General features: G+C 65.4%; 2 protein-coding genes across 13 annotated transcripts in view; both read left to right on the top strand.

Moving 5' to 3' along the window:
- Window positions 1–99: 99 nt before the first annotated feature.
- Window positions 100–1,441, top strand: NDUFS5 (NADH:ubiquinone oxidoreductase subunit S5). Its single transcript, XM_026098055.2, has 2 exons — window positions 100–463; window positions 1,111–1,441. Exons 1-2 carry the CDS (start codon window positions 248–250, stop codon window positions 1,213–1,215), a joined length of 321 nt encoding a protein of 106 aa, XP_025953840.1. The 5' UTR covers window positions 100–247; the 3' UTR covers window positions 1,216–1,441.
- Window positions 1,442–7,122: 5,681 nt separating this feature from the next.
- MACF1 (microtubule actin crosslinking factor 1) overlaps window positions 7,123–16,306 on the top strand; it is a 138,849-nt gene continuing 129,665 nt past the window's right edge. For 9 of the 12 annotated variants that reach the window (XM_026098048.2, XM_064525138.1, XM_026098047.2 and 6 more), the window contains exon 1: window positions 8,282–8,498. In XM_026098048.2, coding sequence (XP_025953833.2) covers window positions 8,297–8,498 — 202 coding nt within the window. In that variant the 5' untranslated portion in view covers window positions 8,282–8,296. Of the gene's footprint in view, window positions 7,300–8,280; window positions 8,499–10,972; window positions 11,163–16,306 lie in introns of those variants that run through there. The other 3 variants (XM_064525143.1, XM_064525132.1, XM_064525135.1) reach the window with 2 other exon arrangements.

The following is a 16,306-nucleotide window of genomic DNA, read 5'->3' as shown; positions in this document are numbered from 1 at the left end:
GCAGAGTGGCCGGCAGGGGACGCCGGGGCGCGGCGGATCCGCATCCCCTCCGGGCCGCCAGGGAGCGCGCAGGGGCGCGCCGGCGCTCGTGCCGCGCGTCTCGCTGGCTCCGCGGCGGATGCCCTGCCGTAAAGCGCGGCGCGCGTGTCGCGGCGTTGTCGGCGGTTGACGGCAGACGGTATTGCGGGCGGCCTGTGAAGGACGGCGGTGGCGGCGGGGCCGGTGCGGCCGTGTGGCGACAGACGCCATGCCGTTCTGGGACCTGCAGCGGCAGCTGGGCATCGACGTGGACCGGTGGCTGCTGCGGCAGAGCACGACGCAGCCCTACGGCGCGGCCGCGGCCTGCCACGCCTTCGAGCGCGAGTGGGTGGCCTGCGGGCACGGCCTGGGCCAGACCCGCGCCCGCCGCGAGTGCCAGCCCGAGTACGAGGACTTCCTGGAGTGCATGCACCGCACCAAGCTGGTGAGCGGGGGCGCCGCCGGCGCGGGGGCCTGGTCGGGGAGCGGGGAATGGGGGCACAAGGAGCTGGGGTGCTGGGGCTGGGCTTTGGGGCTGGGGGGCCCAAAGAGCTGGGGAGTAGGGGCTGGGGGGGCCTGAGGAGCCAGGGGGGCTGAGGTGCATCAGAAGGCATCTTTGCTCTCAAATCCCACTGAGGAGAGACAGAGAACTGACCAGAGCTCCGTGTGCATGAGGGGGTTGTGACTGCCACGGTATTGACAGAAGCACAGAGGCTTCAGAAGAAAAAGAAAGAAAATGATGGGGTTTTACAAGAGGTTTAGCCGGTGCAGCTTAACCAAACACTTGTAGGCAGATAAAGCAGGTTAACTCTCATTTTTCTCTGTGCTTTCTGTGAAAGTCATCCTCTAACTCAAATTCTTCATTATCACTAGTAAAAATTTCTTGTGCTACCCCAAAACCCTGGTGTTGGCAGGAGGTACCAAGGTGTGCAGATGTGTGAGAAGCCCTGACAGAAGCGTTAGCACAGGCACTGTACAAACAGAGCTTCTTTGGGTGTTTGTGCCAGGATTTTCACTCAAGACTGTATAAGTACCTCCATAACTGCTGTGACTCCTGCTGTGTGGTCTTTGTTAATTCTCTTGTTTTATCAGGCTGCCCGTCTCAAAACAATTCTTGACCAGAGGAACAAGATGATAAAGGAGGGGAAGTACACACCGCCCGATTACCATAAGGGCACGGAAGAGCCCAGGCCTTGATTTGCTGGGGACGTGCAGAGTACCTAACCATCCATCACTTCCAGAAGTGCGGAAATTAAACTCCTCCGGGACGGATAACGCGTGGCACAGCCGGTGCACGCTGGCTCTGTCCCGTGAGCCCTGATGTTGGGGTGGGCCTGAGGCGCTGTGCCGAGGCCTCACCCCTTCCGGAGGGGCCGTGTCAGTAACTATCACCTCGACTAGTAAATGTCTCTGTTGGAATGCTGTTTGCCTCTGTCTTGTCTTTCTTTCTGAATAAAGTGTGGTTTAAGGTGCTCTGCCTGTAGCAGTGCTGCTAAGGTGCCTTTTGAACTGTCCTGAAACCCCGCGCTGGTATTTGGGGCAGCGCTTCAGAGAGGCTGGATGCTCACAGCGCGGGAGGAGGCCAGCGGGAGCTGCGAGTGCCGAGTGCCTCCGGAGAGCTGCCGTCGCTGGCCCCTTCCTGCTCCCGAGCCTCTGCAGCCCTCTCTGCTGTCTCCCAGGGCAATCCCTGCTGAAATGAGAGGAATTACCCCAAAGAGCAAAAGCCTGTCTAAGCTTGTCTTGAAAAACTTCCTCTTAAATGCGTTCAGTGCGGTTTTGTGGATAGACCATGTAAATGGTGTATGTTGTGCTGTTCCCAGTCACTTTCCAGTTGGTGGTATCAGTATATGAGGTGAAAACCTGGCTAAAGTGAATAGCTTTCACTAGGATTCATGGAAAGAGTTAACGGGTTCAGCTTTTTTCTGCCCTTTCAGTTTGGAATTAGCTAAATTTCCTTTGCTCGGCAGCTGCGAAACTTTGTTTTTAAATCCGGCGTGTCAGCACGATCTATTGAGGGTTGCCGTGTGCGCTGGACCCTGCTGATCGAGGCTGGCAGGTGGCTGGGTGGCTCTGGCGCAGCCATGGCACTTCTGTCCCCTGCTCTGTGGCCCTGACAGCTGGAACTGGGCACCGAACTGTGTGATGCCCCCCCGCTTCCTCCAAATCCGGTCCGGTTTTGTAACAGCGTTAAAGCAGGTGAGTACCTGGAAGTAGAGACGGTAAATGCCTGTGATTTAATCCAGGATATTAATACCAGTGATTGTGGTTTTAATGCTTAATCTTTGATACAGGTGGAGCCTATGAGTTCCTTGATCCTCACAAATCCCCACCACTGCGATTAGAAATGATGTTATGAGCAGAGTGTAAACTCCTGCAGGCAGAGGCCGACTTCTGTGCCTCGTCACTGAGCCCCTTGGAGGTGATACGGAGGGTTGTCGCTTCTGATTGTGGATTTACTGTTCTTTAATTTCTATCTTGCTAATGCCTCTGACCAGCTGTACTTTCAGATGTGAATCTCTGCATTTGTCTTCAGATAAAAACAGACTTCTCTATTATGGTTGGGGCACGAAGGGAGACAGCGATAGACCTCTTCTTTATGAAAATACATTGCAAATGATTAACCAGGTTGGGCAGAACGGCCGGTTTTGTAATCGGCCTGTGTTTATAGAGTGTATTCCTGGAGCTTGGGGGCTTGATGGCGCTGCAAGCTGCGTCCCCTGCTGAAGGAGGGGACGTTACGTTTCCACGAGGCAGAGCAGCGCTGGGGCCATGTCACAAAAGCTGCCGCCCAGGAGGCCCCCGCAGCATGGCCGGCGTGCGGCACCGCTGCAGGGCCTGAACCGGCATCCCCAGCCCCAGAGCCGATAGGAAATTAAAATACTGCCTGATGTGAAACGTGGAAATGGCAAGAAAAACAAACCCTTCTGGCTGGATCACTCCCTGCTTGCAGAGAGGGGATTGGCACCGCTTTGAACACCCACGCCTCTCCCGAGAGGTGGGTAGCGCTGCCGGGAGCAGGCCTGGGAAGGAGGCGGATGCCCGGGAGCTGGGGCTTCTCCCCCGGGGCAGCCACAGCGTCCTTCCCCAGGGCCTGGATCCGGCCGGCTGGGCAGGCGGATCCCTCCTGGGGGCGAGAGCAGTCTCGCAGCCAGCTCTGATGCAGCGTGTGGGTTTTGCCCTTTGGTGCGATGGGCTTCAGCTGGCGGTTGTGTTTCTGGGGCTCTGCACTTGTGCTGTTGGCAAAAGCTGCTCTGCTTCGGGCATGAGGCAGAGCGGAGGTTTTACAGGGCAGGGAGCTGGAGGAGAGGAGAGTCTCATTCCTTGCACGAGGTCAAACGAGCCCCCAGGCGCAGACGGACCTGTTTGTACGGCCCAGGCGGGTTCCCGCGGCGAGCGGCTGCTTTGCAGCCGTGTTTCTCCCCGGCGGCGGTGAGGTGGAGGTGGTAGGAGCCGGGAGCAGGAGGGCAGCCGCAAGGGAGAGCCCCCAAATCCAGGTCCAGGCTCGGATGCTCCGAGCTGGAGTCCTGGAACCAAGGACTGACTCCTCCCTGAAAGGAAGCCATCGTTGCCTGATGCTCTGCTGACGGCACGCGCTGCTGTTTATGCATTAGCTCTGTTTTAGGTCATGCCAGAAAAATAAGCTTTTTCTATGAATGTTTATTTTTCTCCTCTCTCCTGCCCGTGTTGCTGAAAGAACAACTGAACTTGGACCCCGTCCGGGTGCGACGTACCCCGGGGCGGGCTGGGAGCGAGCCCGGCATCGGCCGCGTGAGGTCCGGATCGATCCGAGGGTGCAGAGCCGCTACGAAGGCTGCGCTCGCTTTGCGTAATGGTCTGATAATCCTCGGAGATCATTTGGTGTTTTTTAAACATGAAAGCTGGGTGATGGTGATTAATTCCAAGAGGAAAACTTACATAACCGTGCTGCCATTCAGGTGGATCACGGCGTGGGATACGAAAGCAGGTGAGGGGAGGCTCCCCGTGCAGAAAGGGAGGGAGACAGCAGAGAGATGAAAGAGCTGCGAGAAGAAACAGGCAGAAATTTTAATGCTTTGAGATGAAAACACCCTGCGCCTCTGCCAGCGCGGCGCCTGCGAGCTCCCGGGGCAGGGAGGCTCGGTGCCCGTGGGCTGGCGGCACGTGCTGCGGGCATCCCGGCGACCCGGGGGCCGCTCGGCAGATCAGCGGCCCAGGGCTTAGCTGCAGTGACGAGCCATGAACAGTGTTTTTGGGGCAAAACAGCAGGACGTGTCCTGCATCACGGGAAGGCTGGGTGGGGAGAGCCTTTGGGGGGAATGGCAGAGAAATGATTGCTGGAAGCAGCCTTGTCCTGCCTCTGCTGCTGAGACCTGGGTGTCGCGGGTGAGCGACGCAGGGGCCGGTCCTCGGCTGCACTGGGCTGAGGTGTCCCGGCTTTCGGGGACTTGCTTCCCTGCCAAGCAGCACCATGAGGAACCCGATTTGCATGACAGTGGCTGCTGGCTTTCAGTCGAGTATTGAAATTCAGGGACTGGGGCAGGTTGGCAAGCCAGGGCGGTTAGATCTTGGGAAATCATCTTGCAGTACTTGCAGCCTTTTCATTACGATAACTCATTACAGACACGGATGAATTATTCTGCTCTTTCCCCGGCAGCCTCAGGCTTTGTAGAGCCCCGGCTCTGGCCCAAGGTGCTTCGTGCACCGCGAAGGAGCCGAGAGTCGGCAGTCAGCTCGGCCACGGGCTGTTCCGGCGGCAGCTTTGCTGCACCAGTCATTAAATCGGCCGCGTTACGACCCCTCGAAAATGGGCTGATCGGTGGCGACGGCACCTCGGAGCCGAGCGCGCTGCTGGTAATCGCTGGTTTGCAAAAAAGCGCAGTGACGGGCTCTGCAAGGGAGGAGATGCATTTCCAGGGAGGGGGGAAAAAAAGCGCTCAGCAAAAAACCCAAAGCAACGTGCCGGTGTTGGGAGTGACTCATCTAATCGAGCCCATCCAGATGTCAGAGGAAATATTGAAACGCATCTAAACGCGCCTGCCTCCCAAGTGGCTCTTTAGATCAATCCAAAATCTAATTGTTCTGGCAATAGATGTTAACGCAGCCGAGGGCAAATGGTAAAATAGCAGGAGCGGAGCAGAGCTGGTATATTTGTCCTAGTTAAAAGCTTCATTGGAAACTCCAGCCAATAAGGAGAATAAACAAAGACCTGCTGAAAAAGATCCAACGCAGGGAGAGAGGAAAAGCCACCTGCAAGCTCGAGCCGTTGGGGCGAGGCGGCAGCGGCGTCGCTCCGGGGCAGCAGCCGTGCGGCGGGAGGCTGGCGGTGATGGACGGGGCATCGCGCAAACCCCACTCCGGCCATCCCGGCCCCGGTGCCGCGGGCAGGGGGATTTTGAGCCTCCCTGGCTTCTTGGTGCAATTCACAACCGAGCCCTGAATCAGGTTTATTTCCAGCCTGTAGTAGATATAAATTTACACTTTGTTTTTTTTGCTTTCCCGTCGCTTTTTTTGGCTCCAGGCGCGAGGAGCGAAGCAGCCTCGCGGGTGGTGGGAGGCGCCGGGGCTGCCGTGAGCTCGGCCAGGGAGGGAGGGAGCCGGGGGCTCTGCCTCGGGGCAGCCGCGATGTCCGTCCCCAGGGGACGGGGACAAGCGGCGGGGCAGAGCCGCGGGCTGGCCGAGTCTCGCCCGGGCATCCAGCCCCGGTGCTGCTCCCAGGGCCCGGCGAGGCCGCCCGTGTCGCAGCCAGGAAACGGGGAGTGAAATGATTTCCCGAGGCTGCGGCGAGCGGGACCCCGACTCCCCGCCTTCCCCCCATCCTGCGGTAATTATTCCCCTTCTCCGCGCCGGCAAAACAGCACGAGCTTAACCTAGATTTGCAGCACAAACAACTCGGCTCGGTAACGCGCTGCAAGGGGGGTTTTGGAAACATGTTTTGGGCGTGCGATCCGCACAGGCTGGGGCAGGCAGTGCCTCCCGGCCGGCTCCCTCCTTCCGTGGGGGCTTAGCAAGGCATCGGGGCCCGGTTTGCTGGCGGGGGGAGCAGGAGCTCGGCCCCTCGGGTGCACGGCTGAGGCCGGGCCGGCTCTGGCGGGCGCCGGGCATGGGCATCCCCCTTCCCGCTGGTCACCCAACGCCGGGGTCCCGCGTGGTCCGGCCCGACGCTCCGGGACGCGGGCGCAGCGCAGGGAAGCAGTGCCCGGCGCTGGGGGCTCTGCTGGCCCCCGGTGCCCCTTCGCAAGGTCTCTGCTTCTGCTCCCCACGGCGTCTGCGGGCCCAGGGTCTCCCCCAGGTGCCTGGGCACCCCGGGGGGCTCCGGCTGCTCCCCCCGGCTCTGGCTGGGCCTGGGCTGCGGGAATCGCCGGGCAGCGCCCGCGAACCAGCTGTGCCGTCCCCCCCCCCAGCCCCGCTTGCCTCCCCCGCGCCGTGACCATGCCGGCTGCTGGGCCGATCGATGGGTGCTGCAATTACCCCGCGCCCGGGGGCTCCGGAGCACGAGGCGGGGAGGCTGCCAGGGGGGCGCGGGGGGCGGCCACGCGGGGTCGGGGGGGAGTGGGGTGCCCCAGGAAGCCTCTGCAGGGTGCAATGGGGGGCTGGGGGTGCAGGGGGTTGGGGGTCCCCAGGGGTGCAGGTTGGGGGGAGTGAAGGGGGTTGGGGGAGCCCTGGGTGCAGGTTGGGGGGTGCAGGGGGGGTTGGGGGTGCCCTGAGTGCAGACTGGGGGGGGGTAAAGGGGGTTGGGGGAGCCCTGGGGTGCAGATTGGGGGTATGGGGGGGGTTGGGGGACCCCTGGGCATTGGGGTGCCCCGAGGAGCCTGTGCAGGGTGGGGGGTTTGAGGGGGCTTAGGGGTGCCCTGGGGTGCGGGTTGGGGGGTGCGGGGGCATTGGGGTGCCCCGGGGAGCCCGTGCAGGGTGGGGGGTTTGAGGGGGCTTAGGGGTGCCCTGGGGTGCAGGGGGAGCTTAGGGGTGCCCTGGGGTGCGGGCTGGGGGGTGCGGGGGCATTGGGGTGCCCCGGGGAGCCCGTGCAGGGTGGGGGGTGCCCGGGGGTGCCGGGGGCGGGGGGCGGCCGGGAGCCCCCCCGCCGCTCCGTGCCGCCCCGGTGGGCAGGGCTGGGCCGGGCCGGGCCGGGCCGGGGGAGGCGCCGCGGCGGCGGGAGCGGCGGGAGCGGCGGGAGCGCACGGCGGAGCCGCAGCCGCAGCCGCAACCGGAGCCGCAGCCGCAGCCGGAGCCGCAGCCGGAGCCGGAGCCGCCGCACCGGGAGCACCGCGCCCTGCCCGCGCCCGGCGGCGGCGGCGGGACCGAGGCGAGGTGGGGAAGGGCCGGGGCAGGGCCGGGCTGCGCCGGGGAGCGCGGTGGGGAGCGGCCGGGCGCGGGGATGGCGAAGGGCTGGGCCCGGGGACGGACCGCGGATGGACCGGGGAAGGGGGGCGGCAGGGACGGGCAGGCGCCGGGGCTGCGGTGGGCGGCGGCCGCGGGGCGCGGAGGCCCCCAGCCCGCGGGGGCAGGACCGGGGGGGCCGCGGGGCCGAGCCGCTCCCGCAGCCGCCGCCCCCGGCACCTGCCGGGCCGCGCTGCCCCGGCGCCGAAAACCCTCCCGCAGCCCCCGATCCCCCCCCGACCCCCCCGATCCCCCCCCCGGCGCCCATCCCGGCCCCCCGGCGAGCCGCCCCCGCCGGCCGGGCCCCCGCGCTGCCCCGACACGGGGTGAGGGCCGCGGCGGGGCCGCCGGAGAGCCGCGTTTCGGGGCCGCGGTTGGGCTTTCGTAGCTTTTCGACGGGGGGCGAATGACTCATGGAATCCTTTTTCTCCTTCTCCCAATTTTTCTTTGCCTCTTTGTTCCTGTTTCGCTGATTAAACGATGGCGATAATAAGACGAGGCTGCGCTCGGCGGAGGCGGCTCCTCCGTGCTGTGCGCTGGCCCTGGCAGCCCCGGTCCTCCCGGGCGCCTTTCTCCCGGCCGGGCTGCGGGAGACAATGTGAATTATTTTCAGCAGGTCCCCTGCAAGGTGCTGCCCTGCCCGGCATGTGCGCGGCGCGGCTGCTCGCCGCAGAAAGCCCCGCCGTCCCCCCCAGCATCGTTAACGGGGTTTCAAAGCTGCTCCCGCTCCGAGAGGGCGGAAGCGGCCGCGGGTGCAAGGGGATGCGCTGGCTGCGGCTTGCAGCGAGCACAAAGAAATCAGCCCCCAAGGTTGGCGCTGGCCTGGCGGGGGCCGCGGGGGGGGTCCGGACGCTGGAGCGCGGCGGCCCGGCCTCCCTCGGCCCCCGTCACCCGCCGCCGCTGCCTCCGCAGGTCGCCGCCCGGGGCCATGTCGTCGTCGGACGAGGAGACCCTCAGCGAGCGCTCGGGCCGCAGCGAGCGGTCGGGCCGCAGCGAGCGCTCGGGCAGCCTCTCGCCCTGCCCGCCCGGGGACACCCTGCCCTGGAACCTGCCCCTGCACCAGCAGAAGAAGCGCAAGAGCCAGGACTCGGTGCTGGACCCGGCCGAGCGGGCCGTCGTCAGGGTGGCAGGTGAGCACGGACGGGCGGACGGACGGACGGACGGCGGAAACGCATTAAAAATAGCCGTCGAGGCGCAGCCAGACAGCGCCGCGCCGGGGAAGGAGCCGGCGGCGCTTTCCTGTCGCCGGCTGGGAAAATGAGCTGAAATATTGATTCGGGTCTTTAAATTATTCAGCAGAGCGTCTCGGGAGCCGCGGCCGCCCCCGGGACCGTGGCCCGGTGCCGGTTTGGGAGCTGGGCCGTGGGGGCCGTCCTCCGGCTCGCGGGGGGCCGGGGCGGCGGGGATGTCCCCCAGCTCGCGGGAGCAGGCGCTCGGCACGGCGAGGCTGGAGCACCCGGCGCTGCCCGTCCACGGACGCCGGCCCCGCTGCGCCCCGCTCGGCTCCCCGGGGGAGCCCGGAGGGGGATCGGTCCGTCCCAGCGGCAAGGAGTCATGGAGGGGCCTGGCTCCGGGTTGGGAGCGGCCGAGGCTCCGGGGCCGGCGTGGCAGAGGGGATGCAGCCGGCGGCGTGCGGGCCGGGGATGCAGCTGGCACGGCGGAGGGGATGTGGCTCCGTGGCAGAGGGGATGCAGCCGGGCAGCGGAGGGGATGTGGCTGGTGGCATGTGGGCGAGGGATGCGGCCGGTGCGGCGGAGGGGATGTGGCCGGCGGCGTGTGGGACAGGGATGCAGCCGGGTGGCGGAGGGGATGTGGCCGGCACGGCGGAGGGGATGCGGCCGGCACAGCGGAGGGGATGCAGCCGGGCGGCAGAGGGGAAGCAGCCGGGATGCAGCCGGCGGTGGTGGGGTGTGGGACAGGCGGCGAGCGAGGGGCAGTGATTCCCGCGCGTTTGCGGCTGCCGATGCTTTCGAAGGCAAAGGCCCCGCGACGCTGCACCGTCTGCGCTCGGCTCTGCCCGGGGTCGCGGTCGCCGCGGCGGTGCCGGGGATGCAGCGGCAGAGGCAGGCGGCCGCGGGCAGCAGCCGGTGGCGGCGGTGGCAGCGTTTCCCGAGGGCCGGAGCCTCGGCGCGGTGGCAGCGGTCCCCGGGGTGTCCCTGCCGGGCGGCCGAGGAGCGTTTCGGCACCGCCGCGTCCCCCCCCTCGAAGCCGCCCAAAATCCCGCCCGAGCGCCGAGCCGCCGCCGCGGGGGTGGTTAAGGGGGGGGGAAGGGGGGGCTGGGTGAAGTGTGCCAGGCCCCCCCGGGCAGCGGGGGGGATGCGATGCGGGGGGGGGGCAGGTTACTTTTCCCGTCGCCATGGTTACCCAGATGGCTGCGCGCTGGCCGCCGGTTGCCATGGCGACGGCAAGGCAGGGCCGCGGGGCGCAAAGCAGCATCTCGCTGCGGCCCCGAAAAGGCCGGATTTTGCCCCGGGCTGGGCTCCGGGGGGGAAAGCTGGGGCCGTGGGGCGGGGGACGGCAGCGGGGGGGCCCCGGCGTCCCCACAGGCCAGCCTGGCCCTGCCCTGCCCCACTCTGCTGCTGCGGCGCCGGGGGCAAGTTACTGCTGCAGAGTCGAGGCGGCGGGGATGCCCCCCCCATCGCCCCCCCAGCACCCCCCAGTGCCCCCCAGCACCCCCCAGTGCCCCCCGGTGCTGGAGGGGGGGTGCTGGGAGCTGCCGGGAGGCCCTGCTCCATTGGCACTGGGGGCACTGGGAGGCTCCTGGGTGCACTGGAAGCGCTAATTGCACTGGGGGCACTGGGAGGCGCTGGTTGTACTGGTGGCACTGGGAGGTGCAGGTGTCACCAGGTGGCACTGGAATCCCAGTTGTGCCTGCTCTTACTGGGAGGCACTGGTGTCACAGGCACTGGAAGCACATGTGTCACTGGGAGACACTGGTGTCACTGGTGTCACTGTCACTCTGGTGTCACTGGGAGGCACTGAGAGGCACTGGTGTCACTGGTGTCCATGGTGTCACTGGTGTCACTGTCGCTCTGGCGTCACTGGGAGGAATTGATGTCCATACTGTCACTAGGAGGCACCAGTGTCATGGGGAGGGGCTGGAGGCACTGGGAGGCACTGGTGTCACTAGTGTCACTGGGGGCAGCAGTGTCAGTGCTGGTGTCACTGGTGTCACCGGTGTCACTGGTGTCACTGGGAGCAGCAGTGTCAGTGCAGGGGTCACTGGTGTCACAGGGGCAGCAGTGTCAGTGCAGGGGTCACTGGTGTCACTGGTGTCACTGGGAGCAGCAGTGTCAGCGCAGGGGTCACTGGTGTCACAGGGGCAGCAGTGTCAGTGCTGGTGTCACTGGTGTCACTGGTGTCACTGGGAGCAGCAGGTCGGTGCTGCGGTCACCCGTGGCCCCGCCCCCCCGCGCCGCCCGCAGCGCCGCCGTCGCCCGCCAGGCGTCGCGCTGGGGCCGGGGCCGGGCGCGCCGGGCGGGCGGGGCGTTCCAGGGGGCGGGGCTTCCCGGGTGGGCGGGGCTTCCCGGGTGGGCGGGGCTTGGCGGGTGGGCGGGGCTTGGCGGGTGGGCGGGGCTTGGCGGGGGCGGGGCGGCGCTGACAGCGGGCGGGGCCGGGGGCGAGGCGGAAACGAGCGGCGGAGCCGCGGCCTGGGCGCCCGCCGCGCCGGCAGCCTCCCGCCCGCCCGCCCGCCGCCGCCATGGCCGGCTACGTGCCGGGGCTGCTCCCGGCCACCCGCAGCCAGGAGAAGGAGTTCGTGCAGGCCTACGAGGACGTGCTGGAGCGCTACAAAGGTACCGGGGCGCGGCGGCCCCCCCGGGGAGGGGGGGGCGTGGGGCCGCTCGGCGTGCGGGGGGCCGGGGTCCACGTCGGGGGCTGGGGGCTCCGCGGATCCCGCGGTTGTGTGGCGAGGTTGGGGGTCCCGGCGCGCCCCCCTCCCCCGTGTGCCTGGTTGAGGTGCTGGGGGTGGGGGGCCCCATCGGGGCACCGAGGTCTGGGGGTCCCAGCGCCCCCCCGTGTCCCCGGTTGAGCTGGGGGTCCCCCATCGGGGTCCTGGGGCGTCCTGGTGCCCCCCGTGTGCCCCGTTGAGGTGCTGGGGATGGGGGGCCCTGTCGGGGCACCGGGGGGCTGGGGGTCCCAGTGCCCCCCCGTGTCCCCGGTTGAGCTGGGGGCCCCCCGTTGGGGTGCTGGGGGGTCCCGGTGCCCCCCATGTCCCCCGTCGGGGTGCCACAAGCCTGGGGGGTCCTGGCATCCCCTGCTCGTGGTGCCCTGTGTCCCCTTCCCCAGTGCTGCAGCATCCCAGTATCCCCAGTCAGGGGGCCCTGGGACTGGGGGCCCGGCACCCCCCTGCTTGGGTTGCCCAGGGCCCCAGCGTCCCCGCATCCGTGCTCCCGGCGTCCCCTCTGGCGTCCCAGCATCCCTCCCCTGCTTGAGGTGCCCAGCACCCCCCATCCCTTTTTGGGGTGCCGCAAGGTCCCGGCAGCCCCGCTCCGGGGTCCCGGTGCCGGGGGGGGGGCTGCGATCCATCTCCTCCCCGGTGCTCCGTAGGGATGCAGGGCCGACGGTGGCGGTGCCGGTGCCGGCAGTGAGTGTGCAGTTTTGCTGTAGGTGGCTCGTCTCTGGGAGCTGCGTGTGTTTGTTGTTTTTTTCCCTTTATTTTTTTTCCCCCCCGCTCCGTGCTGCAGAGCTGGACTTGTCTCGGAGCCCGGATTGCGGCCCCGGAGGGCTCCCCGCGCGCCGCGGCTCTGCTCCGCGGGCTCAGCGGCCGAGTCTCCCGAAACACTGCCGGCCGAGCCCCGGGCAGCCGGGCGACCTTTCCTTTTCCTTTTTGCACGCGGAGAACGGGAAATAATGGATTCCCGGCACCGCTCAGACGTCCCCGAGGAGGGGACGCGTCCAGCCCCGTCTGCATCTCCCGGGGAGCGGGAACGAAAGTCTCTTCTGGGGCATCTTGGAAGGGTGCCGAATAATGTGCCTCCAGCACGGCCAAGTACTTTGCAAACTCTTATTAATAAAAAAAGCTGCTTTGGAGTAGCCGGATCCGGCGCGGAGATGCCGAGGCTTAGGGAAGCTGCCCGGCACGGCGGGGGGTGCCGGGGCGGAAAGGGGCCGGCAGAGCCCTCTGGCTTCTCGTCCCGCGCCCCGGTTTACACCGCTCGCCCGTCGCCCCAGCGCTGCGCCCTCGCTCGTGCTGCGAGCGGCTTTATTTAGCAGTTCCCCTGGTAAAAGAAGGCTTTTTTGGTAAAGACGAGGCTCCTTTCTGGGTTAGGTGTGTTGGCCGCTGGAAGCGGGTAGTTACCTACAGATATCCTGCTGGATCTTGTTTGGGATGTAGGGGAAATCGGTATTTAGGCTGTATAAAGGCTTTTTCCTTTTGCACCTCCCGCCTGTCGCAGCTTGCCCTCTCCCGGGGCGTTTGCCCCTCCGTGAGGGCCGGGCGAGCGGATTCCGGGGTGGTGGGCTGGGAGTTGGTAGACGTGTTGCCCCGTCTCTGCTTTCCCTTCCCGCGGCTTCTCCCGCTGCAAAAGGTTCAGCTTTTCCTGCCCGGAACAAGTTTTTCCCGGCTTGTTCCCCTCCCCCTGTTAATCCTGCAAGGACGGAGACCCGTCGGTGAAACGGAGCCGATCTCCGGGCGTTACCTGGCCTGGGAGCGGGAGCAGCGGCCGTGAGCGTCGCCCCACGGAGCCGGCGCCCGGCCCGGCCCGCGGCTGCCTCGCGCTGGGAGAAAGGACGAGGCTCGACGTCGCTCGAGCTGGGAGCATCGATGCCTCCCTGAAATGCACAGGGAAAGCCTTTACGAGGGGGGCTATTTAATAATAATAATTAGAAAAATCTTAAAAGTGAATCGGAGCAGCGGGGCCTCCGCTGCAGGGCAGGACGGGGCAGGTCTGGAGGCGGCACTGCGGGGGTCCCGGTGCTGCCGCTCGCGCTGGTTCCTGGCCGCCGGCCTTGCCTTCGGCTGCGGAGCAGGGGTTGAGCAGACGGCGAATCCCCGTGATTTCTTTATTTATGAAACCCTGCCGTGGGCAGAGGAGACGCGTGGCGGGGTTTGGGCGTCAGGTGGGTGGTGTGCCTCGCCGTGGGGCCGCTGCTGCGGCGGAGGCGGCTCGCGGGGGTGGCCGGGGGCCTCTGCGCCTCTCCCACCGCCGTACCCGAGGGGGAGGCGTTGGGGTCGAGCGGAGCCGCGGGGCTGAGCGACGGCTCGTGCGGGAGGTGGGAGGGCGGCGGGGGAGCCGCGTGCTGCAACGTTCCCCTGCCGCAGCCTCGGGCGCTTTGCAGCAGCCTCCGAATCCTGCTGCCCCCGGCACCCTGGGGAGGCCGGGCCCCGCCGCGGGAGCCTCCCGGGAGGCCGAAGCTGGCCCAGGGTCCCCGGAGCGCGGCGGCTGCCTGGCATCGCCCCAACGGGCGGCTTTCGGCGAGCGCCTGGAGACGCGAAGCGGCGTGGTTTCGGCCGCAGTTGCCTCACGGCTCGGACGGCGCATGCCGAGACGTGCCAAGCCGCGGAGGCGGCCGAGGCCGCCTTGCAAAGCCGCCAGCACCACACCTCCGAGCCGCGGTGCTCTGAGTGACGCCTCGGTGCCTTTCGGTGCTGATGCCGCACGTTCGGAGCTGGTCCGGGGGCGGGGGCTGAGTGGGGAGGCCAGGTCTACCCACCCGCGAGCGGGGTGCTGCCGCCTTCGGTCTTGGCGCGTGGGATGGCCGAGCAGGGCCGTGTGGCTTGGCGCGAGGGCGGGTTCCCCGTTCCCATCGCGCCCTGGTGTTTTCCCGTGGGAAGGGGCAGGCGCCGAGCAGCCCGGTGGGATGGCGGGAGACCAGGAGCGGTCGCGCATCGCCCTGGCTGCCAGCAGCGCGAGATTGTGTGCAGAGAGCATGGGTCATGTTTTCCATGTTCGGAGCGCTTTAAACATTAACCAATGAATCTCGGTGAAATCCTTGCTTTTGGATAATTAGCTCTTTTTGGGGCTGGGGTTAGAAATCTGGAAAGCTGGTGTTTTCTCTCCATGGCTTTCTCTTCCTTCTCTGTGGTTCCTTGCATGTTGTTTTTCTCTCGTTGCATCCGATTACCTGGGCACGTGTCCGGCAGCCGATGCCACGGCCCATGTAGCAGCCAGGACGCCTTTGCTCCCAGCTGGAAGGAGCCTGGTGCCACTCTTGGAGCATTGCAGAAGCCGCCCATGGCCCATGTGTCTGCACTGGGACAACCGGGGATGGCTTGTCACCTTGTCCTCCTCTGCTAAGGAGGTGACAGCCTCCCTGGGACTGGAGGAGTCTCTGAGAGGGAGAGGAGATGTAGGACCTCTGTTTAAATGAGCCAGAGCAGGTCTTCACCTTGTTGGACCTCATGGGATGGAGCCTATCCTGCAGCGGTCAGCTGTCCTGGCCTCGCCCATCTCTTTTTTTGGTTGTATCTTGTCCTCTGCTATAAGAAATGTAATTACAGGTGTCACGGCTGGGGGATCCCTGCCCCGGCGCAGCGCGGTGGGTCGGTTCGCTCAGCCCCCGGCTCCCGGCAGAACGGCTTTGCCGGCTCAGCCGCACGTAGCCGTCTCCCGACGCGGGGCAGCTGCCGTTGCAGCTCCCTCCTGCAAAGATAAACATCATTCCTCTGCGGTGATGAGCGGGCTGCACGGCTTCTGGAGTCGGGAGGTGCTCCGACGGGCCCGGCAGCGCGGCGATGACTCCTCGCAGGGAGGAGGAAGCCCTTCTTCCTCCTCGTCACGCGGCCGAGCGGGGAGGAGGGGGGGCCGAGCACCGACGCTGGAGCTGAGATTGCTCCGCCGCCCTGACGAGCACGCGGAGAAGCCGGGCTGGCTGTGGACGGCTGGACATGAGTGTCTCTGCGGCTTTTATTTTTAGCCGAGGTGGAACTCAAACCCGTGGTGGAAGATGCTGTTTTGCTTGTGTTTGTTTTGGCCAACGGGGAAATGAAGCTGGTGGTTTTTTGGGTGGCGGGATCCACCCTGCCTCGCCTCTCCAGGTTTCTGCTGCCTTTGCAGTCGAATCATTGTCATCTTGAGCATGTGATGATGTCTCCTGAGCTCATCTCCTTCTCATGCTGTCTGCCTGCGCTCGGAGGAGGCTCGCTTTGCCAAGAGGCACGTGGTTTCCCTCCCCAAGCTTGCTCGTCTCTGAGTCACAAAACCTGTTTAACATGGATGGAAGTGGCTGAAGTTGTCATTGTCTTTGTGTTGCCCCACTAACAAACCACGACCTTGGTTCCAGAAGCTGGACGAGCCCCTGGGTCCTTCCCTGGGGGTCATCCTGGGGCTGTTGTCTTCTTCAGGCTTGTCTTTGTTTTTGTGCAATTTTCTGGGAAAACTGCCACTTCTGGTCCAGAGAGAAAAGGCGCCTGGGGCTGGGGGTGTCTCTAGAGGTGGCCACGCTCCCGGCTGTCCCTGCCGTGTTTGCTCTTTGGCATGGGCACCGGGTAGCCGTGGTGTGACTCACGCTGGGAGTGGAAGGTGCTTTGCCAGTAGCTAATGCAGAAAATCTTTGATCTCATTTCGGTGACAGATTTAAGAGATTTGCTGGAGACCCATGTGTTCAGAAAATGGCTCGCGTTGTTGCATCGCTCCTTTTTTAGGTGGCACCGCATTGTTTGTATGAATTCACGTCAGGCCTTTTCCTTTTCAGCTCACACTTCGGGGTAAGAATGAAATCTTTGACCTCCGTCTGCTGGTTTCTGGCCAATCTCCTTTCCAGGCGAGTCCCATTTGTGTCAACTAAGTTTAGACTGCTCTGGACGTACCGTGGCTGATGCCAGCATGGAGAAATCGCTGCAGCCTTCCAGGGGAAGTATAAAAAGAGGATTTTTTTTGCTGACTCCTGGAAGCGTCGTAACACCGTTGTTTGAATACCAGGGTGATAGGTCCCTTCATACGCACCTAAAACGGATAAATCCAGCTGGTGGAAACAGCAGGAAACTTCAGTTTCCAGC

This window comes from Dromaius novaehollandiae, chromosome 23 (genome assembly GCF_036370855.1).
Source record: "Dromaius novaehollandiae isolate bDroNov1 chromosome 23, bDroNov1.hap1, whole genome shotgun sequence".
In the NCBI taxonomy this organism is placed as follows: domain Eukaryota; kingdom Metazoa; phylum Chordata; class Aves; order Casuariiformes; family Dromaiidae; genus Dromaius; species Dromaius novaehollandiae.
The sequence above is the reverse complement of the archived record's forward strand: the minus strand, read 5'-3'. Positions and strand labels throughout refer to the sequence as shown.